General features: G+C 37.0%; 1 protein-coding gene across 1 annotated transcript in view; it reads right to left on the bottom strand.

Moving 5' to 3' along the window:
* Positions 1 to 1,955: 1,955 nt before the first annotated feature.
* LOC124774951 (mediator of RNA polymerase II transcription subunit 12) overlaps positions 1,956 to 19,255 on the bottom strand; it is a 365,571-nt gene continuing 348,271 nt past the window's right edge. The window contains exons 40-41 of the mRNA XM_047249660.1: positions 15,109 to 15,279; positions 1,956 to 5,702 (exon numbers count right to left, since the gene is read on the bottom strand). Coding sequence (XP_047105616.1) covers positions 5,520 to 5,702; positions 15,109 to 15,279 — 354 coding nt within the window. The 3' untranslated portion in view covers positions 1,956 to 5,519. The remainder of the gene's footprint in view (positions 5,703 to 15,108; positions 15,280 to 19,255) is intronic.

Here is a 19,255-nt window from a genome sequence, read left to right as displayed (position 1 = left end):
CTAATTTCACAATGGAAGCAATAAAGAAAATCATTTTAGGGAACCATTTGCTTGCATCTAATTTATATACATGATGCAGAAACGAGCAGCAGCGCACAAAATTTCACAATTATTTGAGTGAGACAGTACTGCTTCTTGTCACAAATACACAAAGCTACATTCCAAGATGTAAACAGTTCAGTCACATTAAATGTGATGACCACCTATGTTAAACATCAACATGTGATAACCACTCACAAATGACAGGAGGCAGCACTAGCAGTGGGGGGCATACAAAGTACATTAGGGTCACAGGAAACAGTTCAGCTATCATCATCATAATTCGGAAACAGAGCAATTTATCTGGTATCCAAAAGGAAATGTCCATTGGCCTTATGGGCCAAGGACGGAACCATTCCCAAAAGGGCTATGTTTGTAAATTGTTAGCACACCACCGTGGTTCAAGAATACAGTGCATGGCAAAAGGCCACTATCCAAAACTGGCACAGAGGCAACTGTGATGCACCACAGGCCACAGACGACAGGGGTGAATGACAGCTGCGGAGATGTGTATGGCAAATACACTTGGAACTGTTTAGCAACTAACTGCCCAGATGAACCAAGTGGCTACCAACAGTGTCTCCTCAATGACAATGCAGTGAATGTTGCTGCGTACGGGCCTCCGTAGCAGGGGCCTGGATCACATACCCATGCTGATTAGTGACACAGGCTGGAATTTGCGTGCCAGTACCACAACTGGATGTTCAGTGAGTGGCAACAGACGGCCTTTTCAAATGAATCACATTTTATGCTCCACTGGACAGGTGGCTATTGGCTTGTATGGCATTGCAACAATTGTCATAAGGATTTAAGCTGGAGGAGGGAGAATTATGGTCTGGGTAATGTTTTTGTGGCATTCCCTGGATGATCTTGTCATTCTGGAAAGCTCACTGGATCAACACAAGTCCGCATCTATCCTTGGAGATCATGCTCACCATCTACATGCAGTTCATTTTTTCCTCGGCAGAAGGTATCTACCAGCAGACAATGCAATGTGCCATACAGCTCGCAGCATATGTGCGTGGTTTGAAGAGCATCAGGATGAGTTCCCCATACTTCCCTGGCCATCAAACCCCGTGGGTCTAAACCCAATTGTGGATCTGTGGGGTCACCTCGGTCAGGTTGTTTGTGCCATGGACCCTCAACTGAGAAACCTAGTACAGCTGGCCATGGTACTGGAGTTGACATGTCTCCAAATCCCTGTCCGTACCTTCCAGAATCTCAGTGACTCCCTTCTTGCACATCTGCACTGCAAAAGGTGGTTATTCAGGTTTTGACAGGCGGTCACATTAACATGACTGGACTGTGTAGTAGGAAGAAAGAAGGAAGATTAAGGTTTAACATCTCGTCGACATCAAGGTCATTAGAGATGGGCAACAAGCTGAAACTGTTTCAAGGTTAGGAAAGAAAATTGGCTGTGCCTTTTCAGAGGAGTCCAATGTGCTAACCCCCCCATCACTTTGCTTGGTGATATAGGAGAATGCCCTCAACCATCACACTGTGTGTTTTAACCATCACGTAAGTCTCAAATGAAATAAGTGATCTATTGGCAACTGGCACAGCATGGATAAGATCATGGAAGCCACTGAAGTGTTTGGTGTGCCAAGCAGCTTCCTGTGGGAAAAAAGTCCCAAATAGCCTGCAGTTTCAATATAAAGCAAACCAGACACTTCACAGTATTCTTGGCATGTCAATTTTTCCATGACTTTCTCCATCATTTCTATGAGCTTTCAGTAGGTCAGCAAATATAATGTTCCAAACAGCCTACTCAAATCTCCTGACGATGATGACAAGTGAAGTCAGTGAAAGCTTGAGACTGAATACAAGTCTGACACCACAATAACTCCATGAAACCTTTATTTAAGAATGTACCTACAAAAAAATATGTAGCAAATGACATTCACAAAATTCAGGCATTCAAACCTTGTAACTTGGTCAGCCACTGTCTGACACTGGCAAGACATAGTGTTCTGTTTACATTTAACTCCTGGTAGAAAGTGACACACAATATTCAGTTGCCTTGACATACACCTATGGAGGAGTTCTGAGGGCACTCACTGTGGTTACATACTTCAAATTACCTGTCACAAGCTGTTTTGAATGCAAAGGCTACGGTCTATTTAGGGGTTTGTCTAGAAAGGAGAGTTTCAATCCCAAAGGAAGACCAGTCTTCCTTTGCTTACATATAATCAACTAACAAGTACAGTTTGTGTGTCATTCTATTTCCATAACAAATTTTAAATACGAGCAAATGGAGATAAATAAGCAGAATGTATTGAGAAGCAATTTTTTTTGTAGTAACCTTTCTATCAGTAATTACACACACACACACCTCAAAATTGGAACAAAAAAGAGAAAAATATTTTTATTGGCAGTAATATGTTAAAGGATCTGACATGTTGTACAATGAACAGTTTAATGGTTTTCTTTCATTGAACTTTATTAATTGACATTGAGATCTGTTGCATCAAAAGGTCTTCTTAAATTTCATTAGTTATTTGCACTTTTCCCCATTATAAGAGAATAATCATAGGAACTGCTGTGATCTGATACATAGCTTGCTCAAAAGCAAGTTACCTATTTTAGAAAAATCTTGTGAAACAAAGTTACCTGCTGTATTACTTATAGCACACTCTGTACATTAACTGAAAAGAGGGGAGGGCTTATTGCTCAGTGTATGAACTTGGCTTCCTTGATAGCTATGCAGCTTTAGAACAACTGGTTAGAAAAAATTAAATATTCTGTGACCTTAACAACATACTGAATTTGTTACAAACTGATCCCTTGATAAATGTATGTGGAAAATAAATATTTACTTAAATACAAGAAACTCTCAGTATATTGACGCTATACATTAGTTTTTTTCCCCCACGTAGACTCTGATTTTATTATATGACTACTAACACATAAACGACATAACTACACAAATGTCATTAAATGAAGCCATACAGCTAACCCTTGCAATGGAGAATTGAAACAGTCAAACAATTCAATGCAAATTTTGGAGAATAATCTACAACAGCAGTTTCATGTTATGCTTTAAAGACAGAAGTACAGTTCAAAAAGCTCAAATGAAATTTAAAGATTTTTTAAAAGAAAGAATAGTATTGCTAATACAGACTGCAATAATGACACAGTTTGATTGAAAACTGTGTGTACTTAACTGCTAGAAATATGTCACATTGATAAATACATGTCTGAGCTTCAAAATGACTTTACAACAAGTCAACAAAAATAATCCATTTTTGAAAATATAATTCAATAGATAAAAAATCTGCTAACCAAGTGGCGGCAAGAGAAAATGCACACAAAAGTTAAGGGAATGTGCAAGCTTTCAGAGCAAGTGGCACCATCTTCTGGCAGAAGGGTTGAAGGCGGATGGAGGGAAAAAACTACTGAGATTTAGGAAATGGGGAGAGATTGAAAAGTCATCCAGAATGCTGGGTCAGGGGAGGGTTACCAGATGGGATGAGAAGGCTGATGATAAAGAGGCAGAGGCTGACAGCCAATCAGCTGTTGGTTTAGCAGCTTTTATATCAGAGAGACCATTTGATAGAATTATTGATAAAACAAAGCATTTGTGAACAAAGCCTTTGGAATGCTCTTGTTTTAATATGGAGGAGCTACAGTTGTGGACTGGACCAACACACTGGAAACTGCCAGAAGCAAAATGCTTTTATTTCAAAGATGAATGGCTGAAAAGGGAAGAAGTAGTAATCAGTCTTTCCCTCGTCATGTCAGGTAAGTCTGCCCTGACGTGGGGTTCTGAGTGACTTTTCTGTAACTTTCCCCATTTCCTACACCTCCCCAGTCCGTTTCCTTGATCCATATTTCTTCCCTTTCAACCCTTCTGCTAGACGACGGAGCCACTGAGTCCGAAAGCTTGTACATTTCCTTAACTTTCATATGTATTGTCTCCTACTGCTGCTTGGTGAGTAGATTTTTTAACTCTCCAGTTATATTTACAACAAGTCAGCATTGTTAAAACAGAAACTTGCGTGCACACCCACACACATATTTAAACTTGCTGATGTGGCAAATGGAATGACTGACTGGTTTAATCAAGACTGGGAACTGCAAGTTTATATGAGAATAAATTTTAGCAGTGGCCTTTCCATTCTACTAACACATGTCCAAGATGTGTCAGAATGGCTATTTGCTTTTAAATAAATAGTAGAGAGGATAGTTGAAAAATTAACACAACAGGATCTATCCTGGCAAGCACTATTCCATTCACATTATTGCAAAATGTGAGAAAATTAACTCTTACAATTCAATTAATGTTAGAGATGACCAGTATGAACAGAAATAAGATACACAAATGAACTATCCATCCATTTAACAATTAACATATTGCATAATTTGGCCTATCTAGCTGGATAAGTTCTTTTATCCATGTAGTGCCCCTGTCCTAACTACTAATAGCTCCCCACACCTAATGTGGTGCATGTAACACAATAAAACAAAATACTACTTTTTTAAAAAAAAAATATCACATTGTAATGACTTTGTTCTTAGTTTAATAACAATTATTTTGAGTTTTAAGATAATCAAGATTGAAAAGTTAGGTCTCATATGTATTAGCTGTTTCCACTATCACAGAAAAGGATGATGTACATTGCTTTACCCACTGATTAGTGAAAATTTCAGTTTTGAGTCCATACTTAACAACATCTGCTGATACAGACTGAGTGGAAAAGTATATTACAATCATAACAATAAGCGACTATTGGAAGAATTTCCTTACTACAGGTTCCACTTCCCAAGTGTCCTAACTGGGGCACTACATCTTCCACACAAGTAGTAGTTCTCCATCCCTAAATGTTTCAAGAGGCCTTACCTTCTTAAATCAGGTAGCGAGGGAAAAATTTTCATATATACAAAAATATGCTCCTCTAAATTATTTCTGTCACCAGAACATGTGTTTTCTCAAAATGACCTGAGTTTACCCAAATGTGAATCTAGTACTGTGTTCTAAAACTACAATACAGTGTCACTTGAGTGTAAAGTTGCAATAGTGATACTATAATGGAAGACAGTACTGACGTTTCTAAAATGAAGTAAATTCTTCATAGAGGACAAATTTCCAAAGTACAGACCTAGTGAATCTTTTCTTACAACAAAGTTAAATATGAAGCATGATGTTACCTCCTGCCATCAGAATGCTGTTTGCTTAATATAAATCAGAAGCAATAACTGTTTATATTGTTGAAGTAAATCGTTCACTGTCAAGAAATATAAATAAAATAAAATACCATGATCTTCACAATGTAAACAACGTCAGTACATAAACAGACATAATTCCTGCAAACATTTAAAATCCATCAACAAGTTTCTTTATCTACAATTTTCTTGATTCCCACTTCACGTCAGAGTCATGAACACGTAATGGTAAAATGATCCTTCATTCCTGCACCATTCTTCATACACTTCCCCAGTAGTATGGCATATAAAACAATAAAATTTGTTATGTATGTAGTTCAATAAGGTGGGGGTTGATGGGAATACTGATTAGTAGCACCCTGTGCTAATTGCCGTTGTAAATGTGCCACAAGTGCTGGTGTATGGCCTTGCTGAGCCTGCTGCTGCCCAGATGCTGCCACTTGCTGCTGCTGCTGTTGCTGCATCTGCTGCATCATCTGCTGCCGCATCCGCTGGTTAGCCTGTAGATATGCGCAAATGAAGAGAGTGATAACATATATTAACTGAAAAGAAGAAGTTGGATCGAATATCATAAAATATAAATAAGTAAATCAATTTGAATCAAAAACACAATAAATGTGTAATGTACTTAGTTTAAAAGCAATAGCTCTTAAGTACATAGGTAACAAAGGAAAATGTGGTAAATTAAATGATCATACGATACAGCTGGATACAAAGTGTTTCAAAGCAAGATTTTAAATTTATTTTAACGAAAATATGGTTCACTCATAAGTTTGAAAGGTCCTTTGCAAAATAAATGGTCTGAAGAGTTATTTTAATGGTCAGTTTATGACCTCAATGAAGAAACTAAGGATTAATTACAATGGACAACATTATAGAATACCTGAGAAATGACTAAAATGGTAAATTTTTAAAATTCTGGATGGGAGACCCAAAGTTTCAGCCAAATGATTTTGATATTAGGAAAGGAAGGACAAAATAAGGAAAGGGGGCATTGTGGTATTTTTTGTGGCGTATTCAGGGCATATACTGTGTAAGTAACAGTTTTTGTTTAAGAAATTGTTGTTACGGAAGTAATGCTTCAATGAATATCTTACTCAATTCATATTTAATAAAATGTGTTCAGGATGTCATGGAAATAATACAACTCACAGAGGTATGAGAGGAGGATGATCAGTGTCCTACAGCATTCAATCTGCAGTCTACTACAGATGATTTCCACCACAATTATTAACATGTATTTTTTTAATGGATGACAACTGTATTACTACCAATACTAACAGATGTACAGTTATATAAAAATGGTTAATAATGTATTAAAAATAATTACTATGTGGTTTTCTACAAAGGGCTCATCAGCAGCAATAATTACAATTATTATTATTGTTATTATTATTATTATTATTACTGCTGATGAGACCTTTGTAGAAAACCACATAGTAATTATTTTTAATACATTATTAACCATTTTTATATAACTGTACATCTGTTAGTATTGGTAGTAATACAGTTGTCATCCATTAAAAAAATACATATTAATAATTGTGTTGGAGAATAATAATAATAATAATAATAATAATTGTTATTTCCCGTGTGGAGTTAATAGTCTCCCATCCGGCGCCTCCCCACGTGGCGGATAGGGGAATGCTCTCCAGATATGGAGGGTACCAGGGAAATAAAATACCCGGGGTGGACCAAAACTATCAACTGAAATCCACTAACGTCTGCCAGGTATCCAGCGGTTAGGGGTCAGCGTCTGTTCGCCTAGATGGTGCGGCTGCAGCAACCTTCTTGATCTCAACAATCAAGTCGTATTCCTCGTGATCTTTCCTCGGAAGGACCACCACCAAGTTAGTTTTCAACTTGAAAACTAAACATGATGATAACACAAGGAATGAATCCACTAGACCAGGCACCAGTCGCAAGGCTGGCTTTACCTGGTCATTGGATTCCGGGGGACCAGAAGCATCATGTTACGCCGAAGGTTGAGAACCAGACGACGTCCGAATTATTACACACAAAACAAAGACACTTCATCGGTACACTTAATACTAATACTCTTTTCAAACTGGGCAAGATCAAACAACTTACAGACGTGCTGCAAAAATTCCAGATCAAAATCCTTGCAATCCAGGAAATACGATTTATGGATGAAAACCATTTTGATACAGACAACTACAGGATCTACAAAGGAAAACTAGCAGTTAAAACTAATGAGAAAGGACTCAAACAGTTTGGCACAGCATTTTCAGTCCACAAATCTATCAGCGACTCTGTCACTGATTTCCAGTCTGCCTCAGAATGTATATAAACGCTCTCCGTCAAATCGGCCAACAAAGCGTATACCTTGATCAATGCACACCCACCCACAAATAACTATAACAAGAAGAACCGCCAGAAAGTGGATGACTTCTGGAATGACCTTGAAGAGACGACAAACGAAATTGTTAGGCGACTTTAACGCACAATTAGGTAAAGGGAAAAAATACAGGAAAATCACCTGAATCCATACAGCTCACAAGAGAACTAACAAGAATGGGGAAAGATTGGTAAGCTTTTGTGAAAATTTCGGCCTCGTAATTATGTCAACACAATTCAAAAAACCCAACAAGAAACTGTATACTTGGAAGTCGCCCAACACAATGTTGGGTGAATTCCAGATAGACCATGTGGCCATCTCCAAGAGTAACACAGCAGAAATTCTGAATGTGAAGACGAGAAGAGGATTTTTTTTAACTCAGACCACCATCTTCTACAGATAAAGACCAGATTACAACCCAATAGAAAAAAGCCAAAACTAAACAAAGTGCTGAGACCAGACCCCGAATACATAAAACTCAACAAGGAAAACATCTTACAGGAAATTAGTCAGAGAAACACCACAAACTGGACAGAACTTGTGGATGTCCTCAAATCCATGATGAAATTGGGTCAACCCCCAAGAAGGAGAAAACACAGGTGGTGGAATATAACATGTGACCAAGCAATAGAAGAAAGGACCAATGCCTGGAAAAACTTCAATAGTCACAAAACACCAGAAAAATGGCAAAAATTTCTAGTAATCCGAAAACAAACATCGAAAACTATTCGGAGGGAAAAAAGAAATTATGACAAACGGCGACTATATGAGATAGAACAAGACTTTAAGAAGAACAACACCAGGAATTTTTATAAGACGTTTAAAGAACATATTGCAGGATACCAGCCACCCAATCTTTGCTTCAAGTAACCGGATGGTTCACTAGAAACTAACATGAAGAATAACTGCCAAATCCTCGCAGACTATTTCAACAAACTTCTCAACTGTGAAAGACCTACAGAGGATATTCACTACGAGATGTCTACACCAAATCCTGACGCTAAACCACCAACCATCAACGAAATAGTAGAAATTATCAAGACACTGAAAAACCATAGAGCCCCAGGAGAAGATGGAATTATTGCAGAACTATGGAGACTAAATGATGAAAGATAAACAGGAAAAATTCACAAAATCATATTAAACTTTTGGGAAACAGAACAGATCCCTTCTGAAAGGAAATGCACACTCATCCATCCACTCCACAAAAAAGGGGACAAAACTGAACCAAATAATTACAGGGGTATCTCACTCGTACCGGTCACATATAAAATCCTATCAAAAGTTCTCATGAATCGATTAGAAGAACAAGCTGACCCACAAATAGGAGACTACCAGGCTGGTTTTCGCAAGGGACGATCATGCATAGAGCAGATTTGGAATCTGAAAATGATTCTCCAGATGAGAAACACCCGAAACACAGTGGTTACTTTTGTAGATTTTAAAAAGGTCTACGACTCAATAGACAGTGTAGCGCTCTGTAAGACGCTGGAAGAATTCAGCATTGACAGAAAGACAAGAGCAATCATTCGAGAAACATTAACTGACACAGTCTCCAAGGTTAAATTTATGGGGGATATCTCAGAACCATTTGAAATCCAAACTGGAGTGCAACAGGGTGACGGACTTTCACCATTACTCTTTAATATCATTCTTGAAAAAATTATCAGGACATGGGAAAAAGAAGTCAAAGAAATCCAAATTGGCATTAGAAAAGATAATAGATTCAATGTGAAGTGTTTAGCTTTTGCAGATGACCTTGCAATCCTCACAAATAATAGAAAAGAAGCCACTAACGCCATAGAGAAGTTACACGAAACTGCACAAAGAACTGGCCTGCAAATCTCATATGAGAAAACTCAGTACATAGAAAGAGTGCCACAAGACAAATTGCCTATTGTGACAACCCATGGGAAAATCGTACAAGTACTACATTTTAAGTACCTGGGAGAAATCATCCAGCCATCAGGGACCAACCTAAAGGCCAATGAGGAAAGAATAAAAAAAACTACAGAAAGCATATAAACTCACGTGGAACTATTATAACAAAAAGTCCATATCCATTAACGCAAAATTGAGGCACTACAACACTGTCGTACTTCTGGAGGCACTGTATGCATCTGAAACAACACAAATAGGTGGGCAAACTAAAATCAGAGAAATAGAGAAACAAGAAAAGAAAATTCTCAGGAAAATTTTTGGCCCGATACAAGAGCAAGGAATCTGGAAGAAGAGGCCAACATCAGAATTATATAAAAACACAGACAAGATTACGGATACAATAAGGAAAAGAAGAATGCAGTTCTACGGACATATCCACAGGATGAATGAAAACAAAATTTCAAAGCGAATTCTTAAAGTCATCAACTCAGGCAGGGGAAAAACAAAATGGATAAAAGAAGTTGAAGAGGACCTCAGACAAGCACACATAACAGTAAACGATGCAGAAAATAGAACTGAGTTCAGGAACATCATCAAAAAACATAAATTTGACACCACAACACAGAAGAGACAGTGGAGCGAAAGAAACAACACAGTGAACACATGAAGAAAATTTGGACTCAGAAAAAACATAAACAATCATCATAAAGGAATTCAAGTTCAAACGCTCTCTTAAATGGGAATAATCGAAAATAATAATAATAATAATAATAATAATAATAATTGTTATTTATTTATTTATTTACACGTCAAGTTCCATAGGACCAAATTGAGGAGCAAATCTCTAAGGTCATGTTATGTGTCAGTACATGAAATTACAACCTAAACGTAATAACAGATGAAAATAAAATGTTTATGAACCTAAAAAAGAAGTCAAGCCATAAGTTTAAGTAAACACAATCAACAATACAACAAAAATCAGCTTAATTTTTCAAGGAAATCCTTGATGGAATAGAAGGGATGGCCCATGAGGAAACTCTTCAGTTTTGATTTGAAAGCATGTGGATTACTGCTAAGATATTTGAATTCTAGCGGTAGCTTATTGAAAATGGATGCAGCAGTATACTGCACACCTTTCTGCACAAGAGTTAAGTAAGTCCGATCCAAATGCAGGTTTGATTTCTGCTGAGTATTAACTGAGTGAAAGCCGCTTATTCTTGCGAATAAGCTAATATTATTACAAGAAATGACAGTATAAGGGGTTGACAAGGGGTTCGTGAACTTACGTCACTCATTGCCCGAATCACCCACTTCTGAGCCAAAAATATCCTTTTAGAAAGGGAAGATATACCACCATATGACATAAGCGAATGAAAATAAGCGAAGTAGACTAATTCTCATGTTGAACACTCACTTACTTCAGATACCACTCGAATAGTGAAAATGTCAGCATAACGTCTTTGAACAAGATCCTGAATGTGGGTTTTCCACAACAGTTTACTATCTATCTGAACACCTAGAAATTTGAACTGTTCTGTTTCACTAATCATATGCCCATTCTGTGAAATTAAAATGTCAGGTTTTGTTAAACTGTGTGTTAGCAACTGTAAAAACTGAGTCTTAATGTTATATTGTTATAACTATAATAAAAACAATAATCATAGTGTAGGTGGTAATAAGTAGAGCAGCATCCTTAAAAGTTTTTTGGTGTATGGATGGATGAGGATCGAAATTTTTAAAAAATGTGGCTTTCTAAACAACTATTTTCAACAACTTATCCACTCTTATCACAATGACTGCCTGAAAAAATACCAATAAGTTAATATATTTTATATTCACCTGAACATCTCAAATACTTCATTCTTAACACCTGGAACATTTCTACATTGCATCTAAAGTGCATCTCAAAATTTAAGAAAACAAACCAAATGTTACATGCTGCTTCTCCCATCTCTTTTTTTGGTCACTATATGAGTCTCTTCAAAATGCAATTCTATTTTAATGGAAATTATCTTTTTATTGGTGAGAAATTTTGATATGCAAGATTTAGTAACTTCATTTTTTTTCCTTTCAACCTGTATATTTTGCAGGAAAATCAGTCCTTTCCCTTACACTTTTCACACAATAAAACTGGGAACAGAAATTAATGAAACAGTAAAACTAGGAAGTATCTGTGAAATACAGTGTTTACGACTTGCAGAGGGGCACAGGTTAGTTTTGACATTTTGTTACTTCATCAATAAACTCAATCTTTTTGCTTCTCTTGTATTACATACAAGGACAAGTTGAAAAGTCCTCAGCCTGTCACTGTGATAGCACCAACAGCACAGAAATTTTGCATCTGTTATGTTGGTACATGTTGAGTAACAAAACTCGTAATGTATAAAATAGTTTTAGAAAATAGTTTTGGTTGTAAAGCTTTTTGACATCAGGCATGTAGTGTGTATTTCATGGAAATGACTAAATTAGAACACTGAGTTACCATCAAATTCCTTATTTTGGACAATTAATTGCCATCAGAAATTCATCTCAAGTTAGTGAAGGTACATACATACAAGGATGCATCTCATTTTTCAACAATTAAGATATGGTTTATTGAATTCAATCATGATGTACTTCTCTTGAACAAGATACACATGAAGGATGTTCTAATATTGCACACAGATATGAAAGTACTGTCAAATTACACAGTATGGTATTGTATGATCAGTGATTAAAAGGTTCATGAAATAGATGCTGCCAAAGACATATCAGAAGAAAGAGTACAGTACATTTTACACGAAGACATAAGTTTGAAAAATCTTTGTGCAAATTGGGTGCTGGAGTTCTTGAATTATGAGCTATAGCAAATGTGGAAACAAATTTCTCAATAATGTTTGGACTCCTTTAAATAGATTCCAACTACATTTTTGCACCAATCTGTTACAGACACTGGCACAGCACTTAACGCCAAAAATAAAACAATAACCAAAGAAATGGGTGGAAGATGGTGGCGCTACAGCAAAAGGGGCAAATATAATTTCATATGCCAGAAAGGTTGTAGTTATTGTTTCCTGGAATACAAAAGGGATTATTCTAATAAGTTTATTTGCAAAGGAAGGAAAAAACAACAAATGATTACCTAATGGATGACAAACACCATGAGAAGAGATCTGGACTGGTGAAGACAAAATAAGAGGAAACAATCTGCCATAGAGACAACACACCTGCCTGTAAATGTGAAAAATGGGAAACTCAAACAATGGAAAGTCCAAAATGGAATGTGATAATATTACGAAAAGGGTAGTTGCTACTCACAATACAGCGGATATGCTGAGTTTCAGATAGGCATAACAAAGAGACCGCCAGCTGGTAAGCTTTTGGCCACATGGCCTTCATCAGAAACAAACAATGTACACACACACACACACACACACACACACACACACACACACACACACACACACACACACACACGACCACAGTTTCTGGCTGCTAAGACCAGACTGAAGGATTTGAAGTACCTACTGTTGGGAGGTTCATATTATTCACCAGATGTGACATCCCCTATCTCACATACATTCTCACTTCTAAAGAAATTTATTGTTGGAAAATATTTTGAGTCCAATGAAGATGTTATGGCAACTGTAGATGACTTTTTATTTATTTTTTTATTTATTTATTTTTTCATAAGGATTACACTTGAGGGTTTGAATTAAGTCAAAAGAAAAGTATTTAACATATTTCATTGTCCTGAATGGGAAGTATATTGAAAAGCAGATGCATTTTTACTTAAAAATAGTAGTCCAATGAAATGCTAACAATCTGCTACCTTTCTTAGTATATGGACTGAATGAAGTGGTCATATTTAAACAAGCCATGTTACACAAACAAGCATCTGATTCATAAGGAACAGAGATTTAAATATTTTCAATGTTACTAGTTCAATGTAAACAACTCTGTCCCACCCCTCGCCCTCTCAAAGAGAAAGAGAGAGAGATTGTTGCATGTGTTTCCTATTATGTTGTAATGCATTAGGTAATGAGAAGAATGACCATAATAACTGCTGGGTCTTGGGGGAATTAATTTGGCATGCAACCAATGCTCTTCTTCTTATTATTATTCTCCTCCTCCCCCTCCTCCATCTTTTTCTTCTCCTGTTTAGTATGGGATCTATTTGTTTGTGATTTGGCAAATGTTTTGTTATTATTTAATTTTATGTTCGCATACCCTTCCTGATGCTACTGATGTCAAGGGAGAACAGTAACACAGTAACATGCATTATCTGTCCGTGAATCAAGAACACTTTGTCCTGTTTGCTATCATATTTTAACTGTTTGTGTATCATATCCTCTGATGTAGAGTTTGGAGACCAGCCCAGCCTTTGCCTACAAAAGTGTGGGAAACCACCAAGAGACCACACACTCAGGCCAGTCAGTTTACCAGCCCCCAGTTGTTAATCATACCATCCACCAATTAAACATTAATGCCATCCACATCATATACTGTGTGACTCATTACTCTATGAAACCTTATCCAACTGCTCCACTGACAAATTAAAATATTGTTCACACTCTCCAAGCAAATGTCACACATTTATTCTTGTAATAAGTGCCTTCTGACCAGCAGCTAAAAACCAAATGTTCTCTGATATCCAAACTGATATATTACTGATGGGTCGTTCTATCTCTGACATCAGTAACTGAGATGTAACAAGAGCCTCTGCAATAAGTGAAATGCATGTCAGACAATTGGTTTACAGCTTTGGCGGCCAGTGACAATGGTAGCTATGTGTATGTGAGTAGTGGTTGTGTGGATGTGTCTGGGGTTTTCTACTTCTGGAAATGAAATTTGTCCAAAAACTGAATATCTGTAACATTCTTTTTATTGTGCCTGTGTGTGACTTAATGGGTCCTCTATGTGGTGAGTAGCAATCTATCCTTTTCACATAGTTGTTAATTAGTTTATACAGTGTGTTTTAGGTTTCAGCAATTCCTATATGTTTATTTCTTTGACATACAAGAAAGATGATAAGATTAATGGTTCCTTAATGTCTCCATCCTGCAATAATTTCAGTAGCAGTGGACTTGGACTCGTTTATCTCCTATGTAATCTTTCTCATGGAATGATCAAACCTACGGCTTCGGCAGTAATTAACTTATGTGAATGTGTGGTGTCTGTCCTTGTGGACATGTTCAAAAGAACAGACACAATGCAAAATCTGCAGCTATGATGCCTTCATTTACATAATAAGTAATTACCTTCTCATAGTTGGTGTTGACAGTGAATAACATTTATGTTGGACATCACAGTCCCCTTTGACTGTAAAATTATTTATTTAAAAAATCCACTATTGCAATTTCACCCATGTGGCCATTATCAAGTACATTACTGTACACTTTTTCAATACTCCATTTGATAATGGCCACATGGCCAAAATTGCAATAGTGCATTTTATAAATAAATAATTCTACAGTTAAAGGTGATCATGATATACTTTAAAAATTCCACAGTAATATGTCATTTAAACTGACCCATTCTGAAAGAAAACACATGTGAAATGTTGATGCAATGCAACTCCCTTACACTCATGGAATTTTTCCAGTAGTTTGTCAGGACAGTTTTGGCTGCATGGTGCATAGTTATTTAAAAGCACAAATATAAGCAACATGATGTGCATGGCTTACCACTTGCTGCTGGAACTGTTGAGTCTGTTGCTGTGAAGGATGTGGTTGTCCTGGTCCCTGGGCTGCACCAGGGCCACCTGGGGTCCGGCCATATGGAGGAGCTGGTTGTCCCTGTGCTTGGGCCTGCTGTGCCATTGGGCCACCCATAGTTGTCATTGTCACATTTGGAGCCTGTAAGAACGAATAACAATAATTTCTTTTTTTAAATCCATAGCTATCAAAAAATATAAGGGCCTGATTCTTCATCAATACAAAAAAATAAAACAAGTTAAAGTGTTACTAACCACAGAGAGGAGCAGATAGACACAAAAAAAGAATGCTAGAAATATTATTCCGGCTTTAATACCTGGTGACATTGGCCCTGAAAGTGAGAGCCGCCTTTGTGTGTGTGTGTGTGTGTGTGTGTGTGTGTGTGTGTGTTCTACTTCTGAAGAAGGACTTTAAAAGCTGAAATATTTCTTGCATTCTTTTTCATTGTCCCTTTCTTTGACACAAAGCCACCCACATTTGGTGAGCAGCAATCTCTCCTTTCCAAACTGTTGTCGTTTCCATCTTGGACTATCTATTATTTAAATTATCAGATTAAATGAATTATGATAAACTTCGATATTATGACAAGTATAGATTGCTACTCGCTATATAGCACAGGTGTTGAGTTGCAGACAGGTACAACAGAAAGACTACTAAACAAGAAAACTTTCAGCTAGAAGCCTTCATTAGAATTAGACAACACACACACAGACACACACACACACACACACACACACACACACACACACACACACACACACATATATTCATGCAAACACAGATCACACGCACATTATGTGTGTGAGCTGCATTTGCCTGAATATGTGTGTGTATGTTGTTTAATTCAGGAGAGATCCTTCTCGCTGAAAGCTTACATGTTTGGTAGTCTTTTTGTGGCTCCTGTTGCTACTCATCTCCGCTATATGGTGAGTAGCAATGTATCCTTTTCATAATATTGTCATTCTTCCATCCTGAATTGTCTGAAAGATTGGCTGTTAAAGAAAAGTCATTTTTAAAGATGCTCATTGTTGCTCAAGACCACCTTTGTTCACAGTAAGTAATTATCTGTCTTCATTGATATTTGGTTTTCATACTGTCCACACTGCAAGTTCCTTTCCCACTGAGGGATGTGGTTGAGTGGTTAAAGCATATTCACGAGTTTGTTAGTTGACACCGTGTTTATTTTTCACATTTAAACTTTTCTCGTTTGCTTATGGACCCCACGTCACCTTTTCTCCCTACTTCTCTAAATATCCCTCACTGCACTACTCTCTTCATTCTTCCCTTTCAAAAAAGATGCGCACTATTTCTGACTAAACTGATCTCCATTTATCTTTGAGCTATGAATTCTCCACAATTTTCTTTTCAATTTTCCATAATTTCAAACTGCTTAGGCCATGTAACTCTGCACCAGCCCAGAAAGATGTGACCTCCTCTCACCTCAGAAAAAATATTTAATGATTATTTAAAATTTCTTTTGACTTTTCTTGTATCATTTTTACCCTCCCTCTTTCTGATGCAAGCTACTCAGAAATCACTAGATTATGCCAACCATGATGAAGAACTTTTGAAACAATTCATAATGGGTGATGAATCATGGATTTATGAATCTGCAGTATTGCTCTCACAAAAAATCCTTTTTTAGCTACACTGCATAAAGGTTGAAAAGAAACACTGAAGAACAAAACAAATTTCCTCAAAAACAGTATCATAGTCAAGAGTGAGTTGCATAGTGACCTATGCAGTTTAGAACCCATACCTCCTTTCTGTGATATCTGCTGGTTAATTACACCAGATTTCCATATGGCCCGGCACTCAGAAAAGTGGCTGAACCTTCCCTACTTTGCAGCAGAGGAATAGACTTAACCTGCTGTCTACAGCTGCAATGGGTACTCCTCAGGAGTCACTTGATTAAGCCAACAATGATGAACTTTTGAAGCATTTCATAACAGGTGATAAAATATGGATTTATGAATCTGGAGCTTGTTACCATGGACTCGGGGAATCTGATTGGATGAGCAGTTTTCACATCTGATCACATGTGATAAGCTCTGATACCATATGTATTGTTTAATGTTAAGTACAGTGCATTCATCAGGTAGGTGAATACTAAGACCATAGTCAGTTGAACTGATCTATCTCCAAATTATAGCAATTACTTAAAATATCATAAAATTTTATCTTAAACACTGAGCGTGATATGCAGAAAAAAATCTACACTCCAGAAAATCTAAAGTGACCCTGTATCTTATCAATAAGGAACTTTGATATTTGCCAGCCCGTTTGGTCAGATGGTTCTTTACTAGAGTCCCAAATGGGCTTGGGTGATCTGCAGATATGCTAGATGCCAGTAGAGGTTTAACAGTAGCTCCCTTGCCCTTTGCATACAGGTTACATGTGGAGCTAGTTCAATAAGGCTCAGTAAGAGATCTGATGTCTTCATCATTCAACTGATCCCAGCATTTTAAGGTACGGAGAACACACTGACTGCAATTTAACACAGCTATAAGCTTCAAGGGGTATGTGATTTGGTGCAGTAAATGAAGCATGAAAATAAGCCTGTTTGTGCAGAGTTAATAGTAATGTGTAACATCTTACAACTGAAGGCAGACAACGATACACACACAGAATAACCAGCAAAAGCCAAAGCATCTACAGAATGGAAGATAACACAAATCAAAGAAAAACAGTGTTGCTTCTTTAAGATAACATTAATGCTGTACCATTAACACCCTCCCTCTTTTGTTAATTATCAGTGTTACAACAACAAATTCTTAGCTCTAAGTAAGTCCTAACAAGGCTCTAAATTTTTCAAATTTTATTTTGACCTTGGGGCTTTGTTAGAACATCAGCTTGTTGGCCATTTGTGTTAATGTGCTTTAAAATAATTTTCTTAGTAAAAACTTTCTCTCTCACAAATAAAATTTTTGCATCTATAAGCTTTAGTTTATGACAGAACTGTGGGTTCTTGCAAAGGCTTATTACTGGCATATTGTCTTCATAAAGTACAACAGCTCTTTGACTGCCAGAAAGACTATGATACAAATTGCTGAGCCAAAGGCTTCACTAGTTACCATGCTTAAGGCTACAAATTCAGATTCTGTTGATGACAGAGACACTGTGGGTTGCTTATTAGATGCCCATGAAACACTACAACCCAAAACTTTGGAAAGATAGCCACTTGTGGACTTCCTGTCTACTCTGTCACCAGCCCAATCAGAGTCTACATAACCAATAATAGGATCAGTACACTTTTCTTCCCTAGCATATGACAGACTCAGTTTTAGGGTTCACTTAGTGTAATGCAAGACACGTTTCAAAACAATCCATAAAACCAGGCTTGCACATGATTGGTACCTGCTTAGAACACATATAACTACACAAGTATCTGGTGTGGAGCCTAGTACCTGCTTAGAACGCATATAACTACACAAGCATCTGGTCTGGAGCCTAACACAGCATAAATCAGTGACCCTATTAATTTTCTACACCTTATTCTCAATGTCTTCATCTTCAGGTTTTTCTCTTTTTAATAAACTGTGAGCAAAATTTTCCTCCATGGAGTTTAAACAGAATTACATTCAAACGTATCAAAAGCTTTCAACACTTTTTCAAGATATGTATTTTGGCAAATAGTAATAGTACCTTCCCTTAAATTGTGAACAATATTCAGTCCCAAACAGTTACTAATCATGCCCAAATCTTTCATTTTAAAGTTATCACTGAACAACAGCTTTAAATTGTCAATTTCACTCTGGGAAGTTGAAGCTATCAGCTGATCGTCAATGTAGACAAGTATGTATGCTTTATGGTGATTTTCTGTTTTAACATCCAAGTAATACTCAAAACCAGTTCTTACAAATCCTACGCCAGTTATTACTGTGTGAAATTTAAACATTCCAATTTTTGGGTGAGTCCTTTAAATCATACAGGGCCTTTTTAAGTTCACAAACTTTAACATTAATTTTACTGCAACATCCAGTAGGTAGATTAACAAAAAAGTCTCCAACTACCTCTCTACAGACAAATGCACTACAAACATCCAGTTGATAGATGGGAAAGTTATTCTCATTACAAAAAAACCAGAAAAGGCCTCACTGAAGTTAGTTTTGTACTG

The sequence above is a fragment of the Schistocerca piceifrons genome, chromosome 2 (assembly GCF_021461385.2).
Source record: "Schistocerca piceifrons isolate TAMUIC-IGC-003096 chromosome 2, iqSchPice1.1, whole genome shotgun sequence".
Lineage (NCBI taxonomy): Eukaryota > Metazoa > Arthropoda > Insecta > Orthoptera > Acrididae > Schistocerca > Schistocerca piceifrons.
The sequence above is the reverse complement of the archived record's forward strand: the minus strand, read 5'-3'. Positions and strand labels throughout refer to the sequence as shown.